This window comes from Myotis yumanensis, unplaced genomic scaffold, assembly GCF_028538775.1.
Source record: "Myotis yumanensis isolate MYYU_CA2020_CCGP unplaced genomic scaffold, mMyoYum1.0.hap1 SCAF_15, whole genome shotgun sequence".
Lineage (NCBI taxonomy): Eukaryota > Metazoa > Chordata > Mammalia > Chiroptera > Vespertilionidae > Myotis > Myotis yumanensis.
Window position 1 is genome coordinate 22,382,541 of NW_027223766.1, and position 21,247 is coordinate 22,403,787.

The following is a 21,247-nucleotide window of genomic DNA, read 5'->3' on the forward strand; positions in this document are numbered from 1 at the left end:
TATTATACTTGTCATTTTTAATGTGTGTGCTGTCTAAACCAGACTTTTACATAGCAAGCTTACTATTTTCCTGAGTAGAACAAGGGCTCTGGGAGGGTAAAGATTGGCCATAGCTGCCCTACTCCAAAAGTTCTGCCTGTTCTTATGCTATGCTTTAATCTACTTTTTATTAAAGAAATGGTAACAGTGCTGCCCACTGCTTTTTTAGTGTTCATGCTGTATTTGAGAATGTTGTTTAAAATATTGCTGTACATTATTATGTCTTTTCATAACCACTGTCCAGTGGTGAATTATCAATTATGTTGATTGTAGGATGTTTTTTAAAGAATTAAATGTATTTGACCCATATTTGAAATGGTAATTAGGTATAACAGTGCTCCTAGATGATAAAGCTTTATTAAAGTCTTAAAATGCATATTTACTGTTCTTGATGAGGAAAAGGCTCTGGTAGTATTATTGTCTTCTCAGATTTTCTGTTTTAAGCTTTTTTTTTCTTAGTAGTAGATGGCCGGTGCTAATTAAGTTTTTAAGTAGGATAACGGTAAGGTTTCTTTGTGATTTCAGGAAGCCAGTTTTACATGCTTTATTTTCAGAGGTCTTTTTTAAAGAAGATTGATTCATGACATTTCTGTTGTAAGTGATTATAGTAAAATGTAAAAGTAATTGTCCTCTTATTTTGAGTACTTATACTCGATGTGAATTACATTTAATCTGTATATGAGGCTTGGTGTTTGTTCCTTTTGTTTTGAAAATTGATGGTGGAAGTTCATAATTTGGGGACATTGAATTTCATGTGATTGTTAGAAATGGATCAATATTATTCCTTATGTATGTTGAAATCTTTACCTAAAATATTTGTAGCAGTCTAATTTGTAAAAATTCTGAAATGATTACATCAGGGTATTATTGTGAAACCTTTAAGGAAAAGATGATCTCAGTTACATGTTGTAGATTTGTTAGGCAAACATTTCCTGAATCTCTAAGTGAATTGCCCATCATTTTTAGATAAGATGTTAATTTAGCACTGCTTTTCAGGATTAAAAGAGCAAAGAATTGCATTGATTGGTAACATTAATGGTTGACGTGCAGGACTGCAATAGTGGTGATATTACCTTATTAAGATTGTTTTTCCTTTTGTTCCCATATCCATTTTTCTTCCCCTCTTGTAGGAAAACTAGGAGTCTATGATGCTGATGGTGATGGAGATTTTGATGTGGAAGATGCCAAAGTTTTATTAGGCAAGTAGACATTTACTTTTCGTTAGTGTTGGTAAAATACTGGGAAGAAGAGAATACTTTTGCCTTTATGATATCTATGTCAATTGTATACATTTTATGGAAGATATTTTCCCACTTAAATCATATATTTCACTATTGCTGAAATGTTAAAAGGCTTAATTATTTTTTCATGGATTCACATTTTTATTTACTTTTATAAATGGTTAGCATATAGCTCTTATAGATAAAAAGTATAAGAGCATATAGCTCTTATACTTTTAATAAGTATAATAACTTGATTTTTTTTTCAGGTTTAAAACACTTTATATTCTGAACTTACTATATATATATATATATATATATATATATATATATATATAATGTGTTAGTCTGTTTTCAAATATGGTAATTACAGCATTTTTTAGCACCATTTGACATAATCCACTCCCATTTGAAAATATAAACTTTTAAAGATTACATAAATTCATTTTGAAATGAAAACATGATAGTAAACATCTTAAAATGTGCTGTGCATATTTTAAAAATATGATCTAGTGATTTTTGGCCAGGTTTCATTATTTTGGAAGTCTTGAGCCCTGCTTTTTCTATCACCAGAATTACCTGTCTTTATCATAGACATGTTCCTCTAATAGATAAATAAGTGATATTCTCTCATTTGTTTTAAAATGCTGTTTTATTAGAAAGAATGGAACTGGATTAATATGCAAATTTTTTATAATCTGGCCTGGGAAATATATATATTAAGTTGCATCATTTCCTTTCCTTAGACCCAATTTTATATATGTTTCATTGGCATGAAAAAAATGGGAGGATACCACATCTGTAACCAGTGTAACTGTTTTCAGTAGATTTATCTTAACCTTCCTATAAAACAGTAAGTTCTAAATATGAAAAAAGGGGTTCAGTTGTGATTACATGTAATATAACTTCTTAATTTTACTTTACATTTTATTATTGCTCAGTGGGAATTATGTTTGCTACTTAACAGTGGAAGCTCCCATCTATGAAAGTGCTTTTCCTGTCTTAACCTTAATGAAATCTTCTATATAAAGTCATCATTACACAGCTAAATTTGAGTTTATATAAATATAGTGAGTCTCAGAAGACTCTAATCCTTGGTATGCTAAATAAATAAAGTTATATGGAATTTAACATGTCAGAATAATGCTGAGTTGCTTGCCTATAAATGTTATTACTCCATTTTATTGCTTTACTTTAATGGATCCTGAATAGTGAAGCTTTTTAATTTTAAAAATAACTTCATGTGGGCCAAGGTGCCTCATTTTTAGAAATATTCTCATCTATATATTATTGGTTCTTTTGGCTTTAAATGAGCTATCTGGTCTATCAGATAGGAAGTGTCAGCTATTGGAATTAAATGTTATTTTTCTATAAAACACACTGATTTACAAAGCAAACTTACATTAATAACTTGATTTTTAGTGTTATATTTAGACTGCAAGGTTTTTAAGCAACCACTAATAAGTTAATGAATTGTTAATGAACATTGTCATTTGCAGATAGACAGACATATATGTATGATATGGGCAAATCATAACTTGTGTGTGTGTTGTTTTTTTTAACAAGAATTATCTATTCGGAAGTGGAACCAAATTTGGTGAATCTCAGTTCATTGGTAATCACACCACTGAGTGCACAAAGGTGCAGATAAACGATTTTGCCCTATAGGTGTACTAATTTGCAGTTGGCTTGTAGCTTCAGGAAAGATAAACAAATCATAGGCGAGCTCTTTGGCTCACTTAATGTCCTGTGACCTTATTGCTATGGTGTTTGAATTCTCTGTATGAAATGCAGCCTTGACCAGAATTAAATTTTATGACTAAAGTTCTTTCTTAGTGTGTGAGGTTATTATAGTTTAGTTGTGCCTCTCTTACTGGCAGGTGGTGGTTGCCAAGACAGAACCTGTTGAAATTCTTGGGGTACAGAGCCATTAATGGGCTCTGTATGCTTAGGGAGAAGTTACGAGGGTAGCAAATGCAGTGAACATAGACCTCAAGAAAAGTCCAACTTCCTGAGAGCATTCTCATTGGAGAGGCAGCTCAAGGGTAAGGGCTCTGGCTTAAGGCAGAAGGTGTCCAAGGGGATGGACAGAAGTAGGAAGTTGGAGATTAGGGAAGAGCTTGGCATGGTAGTGGTAGTAATAACTGAGATTGTTGAACTTTAATAGTTTTGGCATTTATTTCATAAGTATTTCTGTATTCTTAAATCTGCAAATATCTAAATCTTATCGATTGGAGATAAGTTTTGATTTTTCTTGTTAAATATAAAGAAAGTGAAATATGTGTGAGTAAATCAAGATCAGTAGCCATCGTTCATTTTATTATTTCATTGGTTCTGGCCATGCCCCTTCCTACTTTGAAAATATTCTACGCCTGCTCTAGTTTACACAGTTTCCTACTTTCATGGTCAACATTTTCTAAAATAAAGTGTCCTTGATTTTGGTTTGGATAATTGAAAACTACATTGTTAGAAAAGTATTCTATGAGAACTTATTTTCCAAACAAAATTGATAGCAAATTGATCCAAGGATTAAATGATAAGAGTAACTTCTGAGAGTAATCACACTGAAGGATTACGTCAGTGGCCTTCTGTCCTGTGACTGGGGCCAGGCTGGTACCCTATCAGGTGTGGTTGGAGAACTGAAGGGAAGCCTTGGTAAACACGTATAGACTGGAAGGGATGCATGAGTGAGCTGAAGAGAGGAAAGAACTGGATAGTGTCCACGCGAAGGCATTCACACCTGCTCGTTGGTTCGGGCCTGCTCTTAAAGGTGAAGGAATTGTGTACCCAGAATTTTTTCTTTTTCTCTTCAGATGAATACTGTTGTCTAAGAATCACAGGAAAGTTGCATAGTTGGATAAGATAGTTTTGTTTAAATACCTTTGCATATTTGTTAGACTGTTTAGCCTATCAGAGTGAAGGACAGTTAAGTTTTATAGTTTATATTTGATACTTAGAAGTACTTATGTTGGAAAATAGAGGAAAAAAATGTTTATTGTAAACACGGAGCTATGGTGTTTTAAGGAAAGAAGAAGCAATGTTAATCCCACAGAGACTTGGGTGGGAATACAGATCGCCTCTGTTCATAGTCCTTGTCAACTGTTAAATTCAGTGAAAAACATTCTAGTTTTGTCGAAAGTAAACACCAACTGCAGTGTGTGGTCCCCTCTTCCCTGAATGCATGAAGAATGGCATGATGTAGTTCTTCTATGGGTTAAAGTGGGGGAAATTCATTCTAATATTTATACTAGTTATCTTATTATTTATTATCCCTTACTTGCCAATCCTGATGTCTGGTAGTTATGCTACATGGAGAAATTCTGTTTGTTGAAGCCTGAAATACTAAATTAGCTGGTTATAATTTCACCTCTAAAGTCACAGATATTTACATTTTTTTAACAGCCAGAACCCTCCACTATGTGTGTTTTTTTCCTCTCCTCAAAATTATAGGCCTTGCTCTCTAGAGCTTGGCAATATTGGTAACTTGAGAGTAGAGAGACTTTTTCTACCCAATGTCAGTTCTTCACAGGCAAACAAACAAACAAAAACAATAGATGATTAAAAACAATATTGCTTAGCTTTCTTTCCATCATCAGGAACTGTTTTAGGTCTAAGATTTAAAAACAACAGGATTCTGGGGTCTTTGCAGTAGAAGGTAATTTCTTGGGCTCCTGGGGACAGAACTTTGGAATGTTCTTATTGTGATTAGCTAAGGCCATTTATCAAATTTCATATTGGTAGGCAGAGTGAATTATTATTAATAACTGACTTTTTATTATTGGCCACAAGTAAAGGACCTTGTGTCAGTAGCCAGAGCATTATAGAACTAACGTATTTTATAGTGTTAAAAATTAAGTTAACTATCTGAGTTTCTCAAGTTAACTCCAATCCCGAAGGGGAAAAGTTTGAGGAAATGAACCTTTCTGTTTTCAATGACTGTTTATGTAAATAAGTAAATGTTTGTATACTCAACTCTCGATAGATAATATCGGGTTGGTAAATGAGCAAATCTGGAGTCTTGCAGTATCTGTCTTTTTACCCTCATACTACTATTATTCACTCTTTCCACTGACAGTAGTCAGTCGATATTGGCTGCTGCGATTTTATGTTTTTCAGCTCGAGATTCTCTGAGTAGAGAAAGGCAAGCCTGACTAGGGGCTGGTAGGAATGGTGAGGATTGGTCAAAAAGTGCCTTTCCTTTAGTTCATATGATTGAGAGTTGGTTGTAAGATGTGCATCTTAATCCATTTCTCTTTTTCCAAAATACCTTTTCTGTAACCCTCTGTGAGCATGATGCACGTCCTTTTTGAGATCACTCTTGCAGAGTTTCTTTTTCCACCTAACTGCTCTCCTTGTTTTCTCTCTCTCTCTCCTCCTTTATTCTTATGTAGGCCTGACCAATGATGGCAGTAATGAAAATATTGATTCTCTTGAGGAAGTCGTTAATATTTTAGCAGAGGAAAGTTCAGATTGGTTTTGTAGTTTCCTCTCATTTCTCTATGATATAATGACTCCTTTTGAAATGCTAGAAGAAGCACAAGATGAAGAAGGAGAAGGAGAAGAGGAAGAAGGAGAAGAAGAAGAAGAAAGTGAAACCACAAAAGGTGTTGATGGTATGTCACAGAAGGAAGGGGTTCAGGGAAAGACTTGTATCATTTTGAATTTATTTAATCAGTAACGTTGATTCAGGGACTGAAGTCATTGGCTTATGAAAACCGGAAGCAGTCTCCTTTTTCTTTCTTTCCTTTGCTCACCCAGGACTTAATGTGCAGTGGGGCAGCTGCAATCCAACAGTATCAGGCAACCATATCATCTTTTTTTCCTAGAACAGCTCTAGCTAATCTCTTGCTTGGCTTCCCCACTCTAGTGAAGAAACCAGCATTCCTCATTCTTGTAGTTGTCTACAAAGTGCATTGACAATGATGTTCTTGGTGGTATAATTGGTTTCTGTATTGTTTTGTTTCCACTTATGTATTCACTGAACTAAATTTAGAAAATAGCAAATTGTTTGTGATTAACACTTGATGCTTGTCTTTCTAACATGCTATCAATGAAGATGATTATAATGGACTTGATTATCAGAATATTTCTAGCATGATTCATAAATAAATGCTTCTCTGTTGATCTTTAACATGACTGATGTGTAAAACGATGGTTCTTAAAAACCCTGATGTTTTCAGTTGTAATTGATCTAGGGTAACTGATTTGTCACATAGGTTAATGCCAACTTCAGTGTAAAATTCTGTATCGACGGTGCTTTTAAAACAATTTGAAAATAACCCCATGTTTTGTCCTGAGGGTAGTTAAATTATATATTCAGATAGTAGTATGTCTGAATATTTCTGTGTATGAAAGCAAAATTTATTTTTAATTTCATTTCTAAATATACATCCAGAGAAAGTAATTTGCATATTTTTAAAAGAAGGCATATTACACAAGAAGGAAAATGTGAATATTATCTTAAATAATATTGTACATATTAAAATTATTCATCTTAAATAAGTCTTTTTCCACTTTTTCCTATATTACCTTATTAATTGGCTATCAACTTTGGCTTAGGTATAATATGAAGTTTTTTGCTTTTCATACTTAATCAAAATTCTTTCAGTAAATGGATTATTCACACACACATGCGCACACACACACACACACACACCCTTTATTTATTTATTTATTCCAGAGGGGACTATGACAAATTTAGTGTCTTTGGTAGAAATCATTCTTGTAGGCTCTCAGAATGATAGCCTGAACGTGAGTCTCAAATCAGAACACAGGAAGCACAGCAGCCTCCCATCCGCTCACCACTTGCATGTGTCAGGGAACACTGTCAATTAGCTGATTTTATATTTTCTTTAAAGAGAGCATTATTCTACAGTTACTTTCGGAAGTGGATACACAAAGTTGTATGTTGACAGTGCTCTCCTAAAACTTAAATGGCTATTAAAACTCTAGTCTGCCTCCCTAATTCTCCAGGGAATATCTTTTATTCCATTAATGTTTCTGGCAGTCTAAAGCAAGTGTGTCAAACTCGAAGACTAACACGGGCCAAATAAACAAGGCATGTGGCCTGCGGGCCACGAGTTTGACATGCATGGTCTAAAGCTTCTGACTTTGGAATATTAATATTCAGGAACTAATGAGTGTGATTTAATAATGTCCTTTCTGAAAGTTCATGCAGTGTTTGCCCATACTTAATGGGTCTTCCACTTCGATATGACTGTGAAATATCAAAGTTAATTAGGTTTAAATTCAAAAGCATTCTTTTTTAGGCCTCACTCTTAATGATATCCATTTAGCCAAATGTCTGAGGGTGTATTTTTTTAAAACAGTCTTATTTCTTAATGCTTCATTACTACTAACTCTATAAGATGTTTGAACAGTTTATAACAAGTAAATAACTAAATGTGTGTATTTAAAAATATTTGGAATCATTAATTTCTTAACAGACTTTTTTTGGCATGATACTAACACATATGTACAGAAATTAATTATGCTTTATTTTTGTAAGTGAAAAATAAGGGTGTGAGATCATAATTTACTGTTTATCTAGTATCCCTTTAATCGGCTCCTTTGAAAGCCTCAGAGGAAGGTAGAATCCAGGTAGCTGCTGAACCCCTGACTTCTGTGACTCCTTCAACTTGTGCCAAAGGCTTATTTTGGTGAGAGAAAATAGTTGTTTGCAAAACCGGTATAGAGAATTTTGAAGCTGATCAAAATGGCCTCACTTATATTTTATTTATTACACAGGGTGCTCTCCAAAAATGCAGACACACTTTAACAGCTGGTAGCTCAATTGATGTTTCTTTGTTTTCAGATTTAACCTATTGGAATTAATAATTATTCAAATTGTGTATACATTTTTAGGACACCCTACGTATGCTGTAATTCTTAATTGTCTAAGGATTTATTGTATACTTTTCTGTTTCATAATATACTTTCCCAGTTTACACTGAGGAACTTACTTTAAAAGGAAAAATTGTATTCTGTACATTGGAATATTCATTTATAGAATTTTAAGTTGTGCTGTAGTTCTCCGCTATTCTGATTTTGAACAGCCACAGGAACTTTGTGGAGCATGCTCTGTATTCAAATGCAGCGTCTCCTCAGGGCGGCCCTCTCACTTCTTCACACGCCCTGCCGTTTGTCCAACGGAAAGGCACTGGATTTCCTGGGGTTTGGCGCAGACATGAGGCAGTGGCACTCGGGTTTTTTTTTCTGTGCTTCAGCTTCTTTCAGCCCTGATTCTCCCTGGGTCATGCGTGGTGGGTGTTGAGTTAGAGATGCGTCTTCTCCGTGCTGATCTAATTGATTATTACATTTTGAGGCCTGGCTGCCAGCTTGCTGCCGTGAGACTCACGCAGAGCCTGGGACATGGTGGGATGCGGGGAGCCGGCCTTTCATCTCGTGCTCCACTCCGTGTTCCGGAAACTGCCTCCCTGTCTCAGAGCTGTGTCCACACATGTAAGAAACCTTTTTCTGCTTGAGTTCTGGTTTGTTTTCCTTTATCACTAGCTACACTGAGCAAAACGTTTCCTTGTCTGTCCTGATGTTTATAACTTAGAAGAATGATCAAAAGCAGATATAGGCATAGACAATTATTCTTAATTTGTACAGTCGGCAGTTATACCTTTTCGGGATTCATACTCAGCGACTCTTGCTGAATGAGATTGTGGTTTATAAAACAAGTAAGACATTTTCTGCTGTGGGGCTGTGGAATTTTCTTTGATCACAGTGCATAATTGGAGGTTTTTAATGAAATTCAGGGACTCAGACTATTATCACAAATTGATTGATGAAACATTCTCTGCCTCTGTTATTTGTTGAGTTAACCACCTATTGCATAGGATAGGTATTAGCTAAACTGTGAACTCCTTGCAGTTAGGAGTCAGGTCTTAGATTTCATTTGAATTTCTCTTCAAAGCTGAGCCTAATATACAATGCTTATTAAATATTTGCTGGGGTTAGTTCTGGTGAGTGAGAACCTCAGGAGTCACCCATTCTATATAAAAAAGCCTAATATGCAAATCGATTGAACTGCAGAACGACTGGTCGCTATAATGCGCACTGACCATCGGGACAAATGCTCAATGCAGGAGCTGCCTCCTGGTGGTCAGTGCACTCCCACAGGGGGAGCACCGCTCAGCCAGAAGCCGGGCTCTCGGCTGGCAAGTACAGCAAAGGTGGTGGTGGGAGCCTCTCCCGCCTCCATAGCAGCGCTGAGGAGCAGCGAGCAGGCGGGCGGTAAGGGGCGAGGGGTCCCAGACTGCAAGAGGGCACAGGCTGGGCTGAGGGACACCCCCCCCTCCAGTGCACAAATTTTGTGCACCAGGCCTCTAGTTGTATAATAAAACACTTTGGTGTTTCTTTTTTAAACCAGTTTAAATAAGTGAAACGATTATTAGACATATTTTTTTTAGGACAAATGACCTTTTGAAGTTCACACAAACTGACCTATGCTAACAGAGGTCTTCAGGTGATCTTCCTGATATTTCGTTTGTATTTGAATCTGCTTTTTATCTTTATTCAAACTCTGGCTGTAATCCCTTTCTAAATCTAGTCTTTCAGTTCTGTTATATTCTAATCCTCCCTTCCCTACTTATCATAGAAGGTTGTGAGGTTTACAGCTTCCTTAAAAAAAAAAAAAAAATGTCTGTGATAACATAGTTGTACCAGCTATTTGAAAATATAAAGGAAATTGGTGTAGTGATATGCATTTTACCAAAAATAGACATCCGTTTTAGAGCAACAGCCTCCCCAGTTCACAGGACCTTTACTGAGGTGTTTGGGCCTCTTTTTGCTATCTTTAGTCAATGTTGAAATAAATTAGGATGCTTCAGTATGGGAAGGAGGAAGATGAGAAGCCGAGGATCAGAGTGACTCCCAGGGGCTGTGGGAGTGACTGAAATGGCCTAAGTAAAAAGTGATACCCAGCCTATGAATTCTGTGGCCAACTCTCTGAAATTCTGCAGTAGGTTTCTGTAATGGAACCCGTCTTCTAAAATTATATCTATCGCATGTGTGGGAGCCCAGGCCCAACCATTGGCTTGATTGAGCATTGTAATTTCATACAGAACATTTCATGTGGCACTGAGATTATTGCCAAAATAATATTATTACCTTTAGGCAACTCCTTCATGTTCTAAGGGAAGAATATTAGACCTTTTTCCCAAATAGTCAACCCTAGTCACTTAGAAACCGTCAGAATAAACATGCAGGACAAAAAGGAAGTAAACAACATGGCGATTTTTTTTTTTTTTTTTTTTTTTTTGGTCATTCTCTTTGACTGTAACCACATCCTACTGCTTCTTTGATGACTGCTTTCAGTGGAAATAGATTCTATCCATAAAAGAACTCTTACCCAAATGGGTTACAGAATTCCTTGTCTATCTCTAATTGATATAATGTTCTCAATACTACTTGGAAATCATTTTTAAGGAGTTATTGCATTATCATGAATTTTATTTTTGATGGGGTTGTTCTGTTTTCCCCCTGGAAAAATAGGGTGCACTGTTGATTGTTGACCCTGTAAAGAGAGTCCATATCCACCGTAGTTACAAATGATAAAAGATTCATTTTGCCTAGAATTAGGAATCATATAAAGCAAAGTCTTACATACATGCCTTGTGCTTTTTTCTGGGGCCACTTCTCTACTCCCCACATTTGTAATTATTCCCCCTCTTCATGCTGTCATCAGTCCTGGGTCACCTCTGACCCTTCTCCACCAGTGGGCTTCGCGCTGTTGTTGGAAAAGAGCTGTTGTAGGTTTACCCAAGTTAACCTCTGTGAGGTGCTCTCTGCTGTGCCAGTTCTTCTCTTCAGTGGGTATTCAAACCTTCCATGCTTGTCCATCTTCCGTCCTCTGTGGAGGTGATTTTGCCTTCTGCTTTACCAAGGTAGTCAACCCTGGCTTGGGTTCCATTATCTTCCTTTCCTTACACTGTATGGCATTTACTCGTATAATCGTTTGAATCAGTTTCCTCTCTCGTTGGTCATTTTTTCAGATGTGGCTTCTTCTGGTTTCCGGAGTCAACCTTTTCTCATGTGTCCGCTCCATCTGTCCTCATCATTTCTCCCCTTCCTCATTGACTCAGTTTCTTTTAGCTATAGGTATGCTTTTGTTTCCTCTAGCCTTCAGTGCATAGGAACACAGATGAAATTCTTCAAAATCTTATTCCTTTTGTGCCCCGTCCCCCCCCCCCCCCCCCCGCCCCCCGCCGTGCCCCGGAGAATCTTGGGGAAATACTTGTATGATCAGTTTTCTTCTAAGGCAGTGGTTCTCAACCTTCCTAATGCCATGACCCTTTAATACAGTTCCTCATGTTGTGGTGACCCCCAATTTCGTTGTTACAAATTGAACATAATTAAAGCATAGTGAATAATCACAAAAACAATATGTAATTATATATGTGTTTTCTGATGGTCTTAGGTGACCCTGTGAAAGGGTCGTTTGACCCCCAAAGGGGTCGCGACCCACAGGTTGAGAACCACTGTTCTAAGGGGTTAAAAGCAGTCCTCATGAGAACTCTGGGTTTTGCTCACCTTTCCACCTATGGTTTTTCATCACTGCAATGTGACCACCTCTGGAACTGCTTATAAAACTAATCTGGAGACCCTTATGGGACATTTAATAATTAACTTAATTCAGTAGTGTCCTCATTCTAAACCTTTGTTCATGCCTTCCTTCCCAAAACTGCTCCTTTAGTTTTTAGAACATTGCATTTTATTGACTTTTCTCTCTATTCTTCAATGCATAGGGGCTTCTCTGTTAATTTCCTCTTTTCCAAGTGCTGTGTTTTCTTTCATATCTATACTATTTCCTTCAGATACTGAATATGATAATTCTGGCTTAAATTATTAGCTCAATATTTGTCATGTCAAAAGTATTGAAAAATTATTGACTGCATTCTTTAAGTTTAGAAAAGGTGGCTTAAATTGATGCTTTGGAATTTTACACAGTACATTGCACATTGTTAATTTGTACCATTATAAGGATTTATACCCAAACGGGAAAAGTTTTAAGTACTTATTAGTTTTCCTGTTTCATTAATCTGATAGCAATCTGGTATTTTAGTTTGTTACTAAAACCCTTTAGCTTTTTCACCAGTATAGTTCTTTTGACCAAAGTGGGGGTGGAGGGTGGGGAGCCTGATTTTCACCACTCTGTTTTGTAACAGGGAATCCAGGGCTGCATTTCAGAACCTGAAGAAGTCAGGAGGGGACATTAGCATCACTAAAAGTGCATTCAAGTGATTTATGCTGATTTACTTTCCACCTGGGATAATGCCCACATATTTAGAAGTTGGCATCATAAGAATACACTTGATATTTTATTGTGAAATAAATTTTCATGTGGAGTGGTCCAGGAAAGCATTTAGTATCTCAGGTAGTAACATGCTGTTTTCAGTAGTGTTTAGGAAAGAATCAGGTTTTTCTGGGAAAATAATTGTCATCACACACTGACTAGGGTTGTGTAAGTATATCAGGTAATTGGACGGATATGGAAAGGATTTGTATCCAAATGGGAAAAGTTAATTCCCACATGGAACAGTTAATTCACTTTTTTTTTTTTTTTTTAAATGTAGGCAGTGGTAAGATAGAACTAATACTTCTTTCCCCCTAGGGCGATGATGTGGATAGTTCAACCAAAATAAATTACCATTCTCACATGGACAACCTCAATTTTGTTTGTTTGTTTGTTTTTAAATATTTTTATTGATTTCAGAGAGGAAGAGAGAGGGAGATGGAGACAGAAACATCAATGATGAGAAAGAGTCATTGATTGGCTGCCTCCTGCATGCCCCCTAGTGGGGAGCGAGCCCGCAACTTGGGCATGTGCCCTGACGGAGAATCGAACTGTGATTGCTTGGTTCATAGGTTGACTCAACCACTGAGCAACACTGGACAGGCTCTGGTGTAAGTTTTAAATAAAGTTTGAAACTATGAGGAAAAAAACAATGATTACTCAAATAGTAAAGAAAAAATTCTATTAAAATATACTATCCTTTTGGGGGGATGGCAGTGATGATTGGGTGGGGAAGTAAATTCCGCAGGTCCTTTCACCCTTGGTGCTTGTAATTGTTCGTCTGCATCACTGAGCGGAGGCTACTGACTTCCATGCCCCACTGAGAAGGAAGCACCATTCCCCGTGGGAATTAGACATCTCCAAAGCCAACAGTTTTCCCACGTCTAAGGCAAGTTGTGAAGTTGACTACATCATTGGCTGATTATAATGATTTTTTTCTCTTATAAATAGTGAAAGTAAGGTTCCAAAATGACATACATGATAGATGTACATATGTTGGAGGAGTGTATTTTTTAAAATGGTGAATTTAACTTCTGTTTCACAGACACATGGATTTTAACTATTTTATAGATACTTAATTTTTACTTACCTTAATATTTTGTTTATAACCTATTTTCATCTTATAAATATCAACAGAAGGACCCGGTGGGGTAGCCAAGAGAAAAACTAAGGCTAAAGGTATTTTCTGTTTTTGAAATTAGCCTTGAGTGAATCAAGTTTAATGCATGGCATTTTCTAAATATGTTATGTAAATGCAGCTACTAATGCTAAACATCATTGCTTTTTGGTTTTGGGTTCACCTTTGGTCATAAGTAGTTTTATCAAGACCTCATTAAAAATTTTTCTGCCTCAAGCCTATAATACTAAGTAATTTTCTTTCAATATCATCAAACTTCGTAAGTCTTCAAATTAAGAACATATATAACACTATCATGATATTTGTTATACTGTGTATAAATTTATATATACAATTTCTACCCTCCATCCTAAAACCTTACTTAGTTTGAATTTTTAAATTACTATTGGGAAAAAAAAGATAAAATCATCAGTGATTGATTTCATTTCTCCAGAAGCTCTGATGAGTTTTCATAGGGCACAATAAAAGCTAGTGCGAGCAAACTTGTAGTTTTCAGTAAAATGAACTTAAATGTATAATCTGGAGCACTGTATTATGTTGGTATAGGATTTGCCACATTTACTCTTTGAATTCTTTAGAAGTGATTGTACCTGTGAACCATTCTATGCTGGCTAACGGCTTATTATTACAGTTTATTTTATATCTCTCTGGTGTTTCTTGTTCACAGGCAAATATTTATGTCCTTCCCAGAGAGAGGCTTGGGGGCAGTGCATGTTTTTCTTTATAAATTTGTAATATTCTTTTGTGTCTCAGTGCTTGGCATATTTGTAGTGTGTTCATTTTTTGGGGGGCGGGGGGGTGGCAGTGAAACATTAACAGGTGAAACTTACACTGTGTGAGTTGCAGGCTTTTGTGATTTGTATTTTAATCTTAAGGTTAGGCTATTTTAACGTTTTAACTTTGTATCTCACCTGAATAGTTTTTGGGAAGAAAACAGAATTTTCTCCATTCCATTCTTACATAAATAATTACAAAATAAATGGCCAAAAAAGTGTAATTTTACTTCTTGCTCTGGAGAGGCCCATTAAACATTAAAGGTTTAATGCCTTAAAGACCTGTGCAGAATAAGACCTGACAGCATGGCTCTTGCTGTGTCGTCACCTGTGCTGCTCTGTGAACAGCACTGAAGTAGGATGAGGACTTGGGTGGCTGGTTCTCTGTGATGCTATTTTGCATATTTTACAAGATTTTCATCAGACGTTCAGGAAGAATTGAGTAACATTTTTGCGGTGTGAGTTTTACATAATTTTGGTGGGCAAAAACATCTTCCACATTTTGTTATATTAGAGAAATCTTTTATGTTCTTTGTTTCTGCTTAAATGCTACAGTGTGCCATAAACACCTGCTTCTCTTACGATTTCCTAATGAGAGAGCACGAGATGAAATTCAGACCTTTGGCTAGTGGCACTATTCAACTTTCCATAAAGCAAATAGAAAGCAATGTCTTCTCACACGAGATTTGGAATTTCCATTAAATTGCTCTCTTTCCTAAGAGCATGGACAACATATATATGCTGGCTTGAGTGGTTCTACATAAATTAACAGGAAATATATTTAAAGGAATACTGATTTCATAATATTGAATGTGAGTAGAAAAGAAATTCTAATTATCATTTTGATACAATAGATAATGACTTTAAAATTTTATACTCATGGATATTGTATTTTTCTTAGTTAAAAAATTAAATCCAATTTAATGGCTTTCAAGGATTAATAGCACAAATATTTTAAGAACTTAATTTTTTGTTAGAGCTAAAAAAATTTTTTTCTTTTTTTCAAATATATTTCATGAGAAAAGGAGAGGGACAGAGAGCCAGAAACATCGATGAGAGAGAAACATCGATCAGTTGCCTCCCGCACACTCCCACTGGGGATGTGCCCACAACCAAGGCACATGCCCCCAACCGGAATCGAACCTGAGACCCTTCAGTCCGCAGGCCGATGCTCCATCCACTGAGCCAAACCGGCCAGGGCTAGAGCTAAAAATTTTTACATTATCTTTGTACAAATACAAGTTACAGAAAATTTGTTCTTATATTGTCAGTGTTCCTTTAATGATGTCGTTACAGTTGTGAGATGTGAGTTGTTAACACTGCAAAGTGCTGCCTTTCTGGATACACATTTGAATAATATTGCATGTTAACCTTGTTTTAAGACACAACATACCATATTTTAAGCTGGAATATATGACAGCAAGTTTCTAGAATTTCTTTTATAGCTGATACTTCATAGATTTTGGCATGTTTTTAACCAGCTTAAACATAGTATATTAAAGTCATTTATCTGTGGAGGGAGATTTAAAGAAAGACAATACTTTTGCACTAAGCATCTGTTCTATGAATTAGGAGATTCAGTAAACATTTTTTCCTTTGATTGGATAACTTGACTGTGAAAGAACTCACTAAAGAAGAGTCCAAGAAGGAGAAAGAGAAGCCCGAGTCGAGGAAGGAGAGTAAGAATGAAGAGAGAAAAAGGGGGAAGAAGGAAAAAGAGGATGACCGGAAGGCTAAGAAAATCGCCAATTCCGATACATCCAGGAAAGAGTCTCCTAAGAGTAAAAAGGACAGAGAAAAGGAGAAAGTGGGACCAGATAAAGGTCCTAAAACCAAGGAAGATAAGAAAAAATCAACAAATATAAAGGATGTTTCTAGTAAAACGACATCCAGAGACAAAGATGAAAAAAAGGAAGGAAGAAGTTCTAAACAGGCGCAGGTAGCGAAGGGAAATAACCAGAAAAGAAAGAACTAGAGCTCTGACGTCATCGCCCAGGGCCTGGTGATGTTCTTCACCGCGATTTGATTTGCTGCTCAGGGCGCAGTAAATGAAGTATCGCTCTGGAGGGGAAGATGTGTGTGTTAGCCATTGACTGTCCTTATTGGTGCTCAGCAAGTAAATTCTTCGAAATTTCAGTACCCTGTCGAATGCTTCTAAATATAAAAGATGAAGCTTTAAAAATATGTAATAAAAATGTGATGTAATAGCATTCTATTTTTATTAATTTATTGATCATGTATCCAGATAAATGTATATTTATAATATGAATTATAATGAACTTATTAATATATTGAATACTTTCCTTGGAGTTGAATAAGAATATTAAGGTTTTAAATGGTGTTTATATGCAGAGTGACGTAACTTTTAGGGATGATACATAGTCAGGTAGGTAAGAAGTTACCATCTTTCTCTATTTGCCCTTGGTTTTCCTTCTCCTCCTTCCTGCTTCCCTTTCACCCCCCACCCCCACCCCCATCCTTTCTCTTCCCAGGAATTTCCTCAAGCTCAGGTGACATCCCCGCATTCCTTCCTCCATAGGCTCTGGCCCCCCACCTCCTTGTCTCATCAGGGGCTACCCTTTCCTCAGGCTCTTCCCAGATTAATTCAGCCTTCCTTTCTCCTCCCATCTCTCGCCTATGAAATCTATCTCCTTCACCCCTTTCTTCATTTCTCCAAGCCACCTCACTCCTTAGCCCTCCTCTGCTACCTCTCTCTTTTCCACTAGTCCTGGCCCATCTCCTGTCACCCAATAAGTACTGTGCTAGACACACTGTCCCAGGATCTCCATACAGTCATGAAGAAAGAGAATTTTATTTAAAAGAATCATTTTAGCACACTTTTATTTATATCTTTACAGACTCAGAATAGTCTTAGAAAGGCTTTAATTATTCAAATTAGGATAGCCTTTCATTTTATATCAGTTTTTTAAGTTATTTTGGTGGAATACCATATATTTTTTCATATTTGATTGTGTCATAATTGTTTACCATTTCTAAGGGGTTATAAATTCGAGATTTAACTAAAGGTCAGAATTCAGTTAAGAAAGCATTTAATAAAATGAAATTTCACTTTGAATGCATTTTTACAAATGATTTGTCCTCTTCTGTGCATGAGTTCTTAAATCTCTAATTGTGACTACTGTAAAATGTAGTTACTGAATTCAGAGCACCCTGATTTGTTGTAACAATTAAAACTGCTGCCACAAAGATTTTTACTTAAAAAATAATTATTCATCTTATGAAGAGCTTAAAAACAGGTATTTTGATCTAATTAAAGATACTTCATGTTGGAAATGAGTGAACAGATGTTTCTAGAAGTATTGTGTGCCTTTTTAAAAAATGTTTTTATTGATTTTAGAGAGAGAGGAAGGGAGAGGGCGAAACATCAATGAGGAGAGAATCATTGATCAGCTGCCTCCTGCACGCACCCTACTGGGGATTGAGCCCACAACCCAGACATTGGACCATGGCTTCCTGGTTCATAGGTCTATGCTCAACCACTGAGCCACACAGGAGTTTCAGTATTACTTTATAGGTGATTTGCATTATGTAGAGAGAGGGCTCAACATTTCACAATGACAGAGAGACTAGTAAAGGATTGACATAAGTCAGTCCACATGAATGCTTGGGTTAATCCAGGGGATTAATTCTGTGATTAATTCATAGAGAATATTTTATAGTATTATGATCACTTTGTAATTTTAGAGGTACTCGTGATTACTTGGATTATAAGAACTCTTTAAACTTCCATTACAAAAGAACGGTAGTAAACAAGAAGGATTTTTAATTTTAAATGTCTTACGCTAACTGTAACGTCATAGTCCATGAAATGGGTCTGGTGAATTAAACTACATGCCTACTGACTTTGGTTCCTTTCTCCCATGTCCTCCACCATTCCTTTTTCTCTTAATGCCCATTGGTAACAATTCTCCAAATTAATTACAGGATATTTTCACTATAAAATGCATCTTGGTGATGCTGGTTTTCCTCATTTGTAAGTTTAAGATAACACCTTCCCCTCAGGGTGGCTGTGAGAACTAGGTAGTGTTACATGGGACCTGATTGGTTCTACTGAGAGAATTGAGAGGGCAAATAACAGTAATTATGAACGTTACGTATGTGTAAAGCTGTAAGAATGCTCTGTGATTTAAAGGGTACTGCTACAGCATGAAAATACAAGATATGAATGTAAAGCTAGACAAAAGTTGTGAAATAATTAACTGTACTCTAAAGTATATGGTATAATCCAGAAATTTTATAACCGGACTCGTGGTAAAAATTCATTTACAAATTTGCTTTTTTACTTGGAACATGGTATTCTAGAAGCAGTTTTATGGTCTTTAGAGGTTTTCTACTCCAATCCACAAAAACTATAAATTTCTGATAATTCAGTTCTGCAAGTCTCAGTGTTTCTGTAGAAAAAGGCATTCATCATTCTTCCTCAAGATATTAGGAGCAAACGTAGTTTTACTTGTAAGTTTATTTATTATTCATATATCTTTTCATTATATGTGTGAATCCCTTCACATCAGCTCATGTGGGCAAAAAACAAACCTTGACTGGATCACATAATTGTGAAACCCAGGAATCACCGTGGGTTATGCTGGATGTAGATTCTCCAACATCCCTGGCCCCTCCGAGTGTTGGCTTCCTTCTCAAGCAGCCTACCCCAGAATAAGTCACGTGGGCTCACATTCAATTCACAGCCTGTAAATTGGGGGTGGGGGGTGGGATGGGGTTACAAAGCTGTGCTTGGCAAGATCATGGTCATGTGAGTTCCCTCCCTTAAAACTGTTGGGTGAAGGAAAACCAGCTTCCTAGCAGAAAATTAGGGTCCTATACCTGAAGAAGGGGAACAGGTGCAGGTCAGGTTGAGCAGTGATTCCCTATACCAGCCGTGGGCAAACTACAGCCCGTGGGCTGGATCCGGCCCGTTTGAAATGAATAAAACTAAAAAAAAAAAAAAGATACCCTTTTATGTAATGATGTTTACTTTGAATTTATATTAGTTCACACAAACACTCCATCCATGCTTTTGTTCCGGCCCTCCGGTCCAGTTTAAGAACCCATTGTGGTCCTCGAGTCAAAAAGTTTGCCCACCCCTGCCCTATATCCTGCACTTCACCTGCACTAAATGCAGCTGGTTTATGGAGTTTGTTTTCTCCTTCTCTTCTTACCCCAAGTCTGTTTTGCTACTGGGCAAATCCAGGGAGTTGCGTGGGGTGGGTCTAAATGGGTATTTCAGAGTCAGAGCCATCCCAACCCTTGGTTAGGAATAATCTTAGACAATTGGAGGAATATAAGAGACTATTGTCATATGGTAAATGCTACCATGTAATTATCAGGTAATTGAGGTTTATTGTGTTGTTAAGCTCTTTTCCACTTTCCCCTGGTTTTATTTAAAGAGAAAATTTTGTTTTTAGGAAACTAAAGGGTGACCCACCTTGTTTGGGGTGATCTGAAAAACCCTCAGTAGCACCCTTCAGCCTCACGCCCCACCTCCTCCACTTGGTAAACCACATGCACTAGATGTTTATGACCAGTTTGCACACCATTTCCACATAGAAATCAATTTCTGCAGAAGCTTCGGTTTTGTAGGCCCTACAGAGCAGAAAGGCCTGTTTTCCTTTTCTTTGTTCTCATTTTAGAACCTCATTTGATTTCACTGTATGTATTTATCATTCTTTATTATTTATGCATTATAGAGGTCTGTCTGTCCGCTATTCCTTCCTTGCCTCCAACATTACTTGGCTTGTGTTCTAAAAGATTAGAGGAAGTCATGCACTTAAAGTGTCTGTGTGATTTTTGATAATTATATAAAACAACCCATGTTCCGTGTATTGATTCATTCAACAGATTTATTCCACAAATATTCCGACTGTCTGCAGCTGACAGGGGCTGTGCCTGGCACTGGGGATACAAATGGTCATGGTGGCTGCCGTCCCTGCAGTGCAATGCTGTGAAATATGCTACTGCCAGTTCTGCCCACTCTTCCCCTCTGCCAGGAAGGGACGCCTACCCTGTGTGGTGGGCCACCTTCTCCCTGCCTTCCAGGATCCAGCCATGTCGCATCTGCACTTGCACTTTCTCTGATCCTCTCCTAGGTGGTTGGACTGTGTGCCCACCACTGTGCTTCATTCCTGGCCTTTGCTTTGCTACTAGACTGTGATTTGTGTTTAGTCTCTATCATAGTAGCTGATAATAATAGGCATTCACTGTATGTTTGTTGAATGGTGAACATATAAAATTATATTAAAAAGTTGACGTATATCTTGTTTTAAAAAAAGAAAAACCCAGAAGTTTCTTCAGTAATGTTTTAACCACCTTGGAAGTTGCCTATAGCTATGTTCATGCTGCTTATGTGTATGTGCCCAGGGAGGGCGGTACATTTGTTTCTTTAGAAGAAATAAAGAAAAACATAAATTAGTGGGGGAAAAGGATATGTTTGCTGGGTTTAAATTCTTAAAGCCCTTGTAGGAATGTGCTATGTGGAAATGAAAGCTGTTGCACTGGTAATGTGCTCAGGATGGGGTTCCAGTGGCCTTTAAAGGCAGCCCTCTTGGTTCATGGGCCCGAGGTCCCCACTCCATCTTGTGTTATAAGATGTTAAGCGGAATCCACTCCATTCCGATCTTCGTGGCGTCCTTTCCTTGGTTTTGAAACCAGGCTCTTGGAGGCTTTTTGGAACGTTTCCTCTTTTTGAGGTTGACATCAACCTCTTTCTGAAATCTGTCCATCTTGAGTTGCATGAAGATGCTTTGAACCTGGGAACCTC

The 21,247-nt window shown here is 37.0% G+C and overlaps 1 protein-coding gene across 11 annotated transcripts in view; it reads left to right on the top strand.

The window, feature by feature from the left end:
- The window catches only part of ASPH (aspartate beta-hydroxylase), a 173,913-nt gene that overhangs the window by 35,852 nt on the left and 116,814 nt on the right, over window positions 1-21,247 (top strand). For 5 of the 11 annotated variants that reach the window (XM_070391973.1, XM_070391975.1, XM_070391974.1 and 2 more), the window contains 2 exons: window positions 1,170-1,238; window positions 5,651-5,872. In XM_070391973.1, the coding sequence (XP_070248074.1) occupies window positions 1,170-1,238; window positions 5,651-5,872 (291 nt within the window). The remainder of the gene's footprint in view (window positions 1-1,169; window positions 1,239-5,650; window positions 5,873-21,247) is intronic. The other 6 variants (XM_070391981.1, XM_070391982.1, XM_070391984.1 and 3 more) reach the window with 2 other exon arrangements.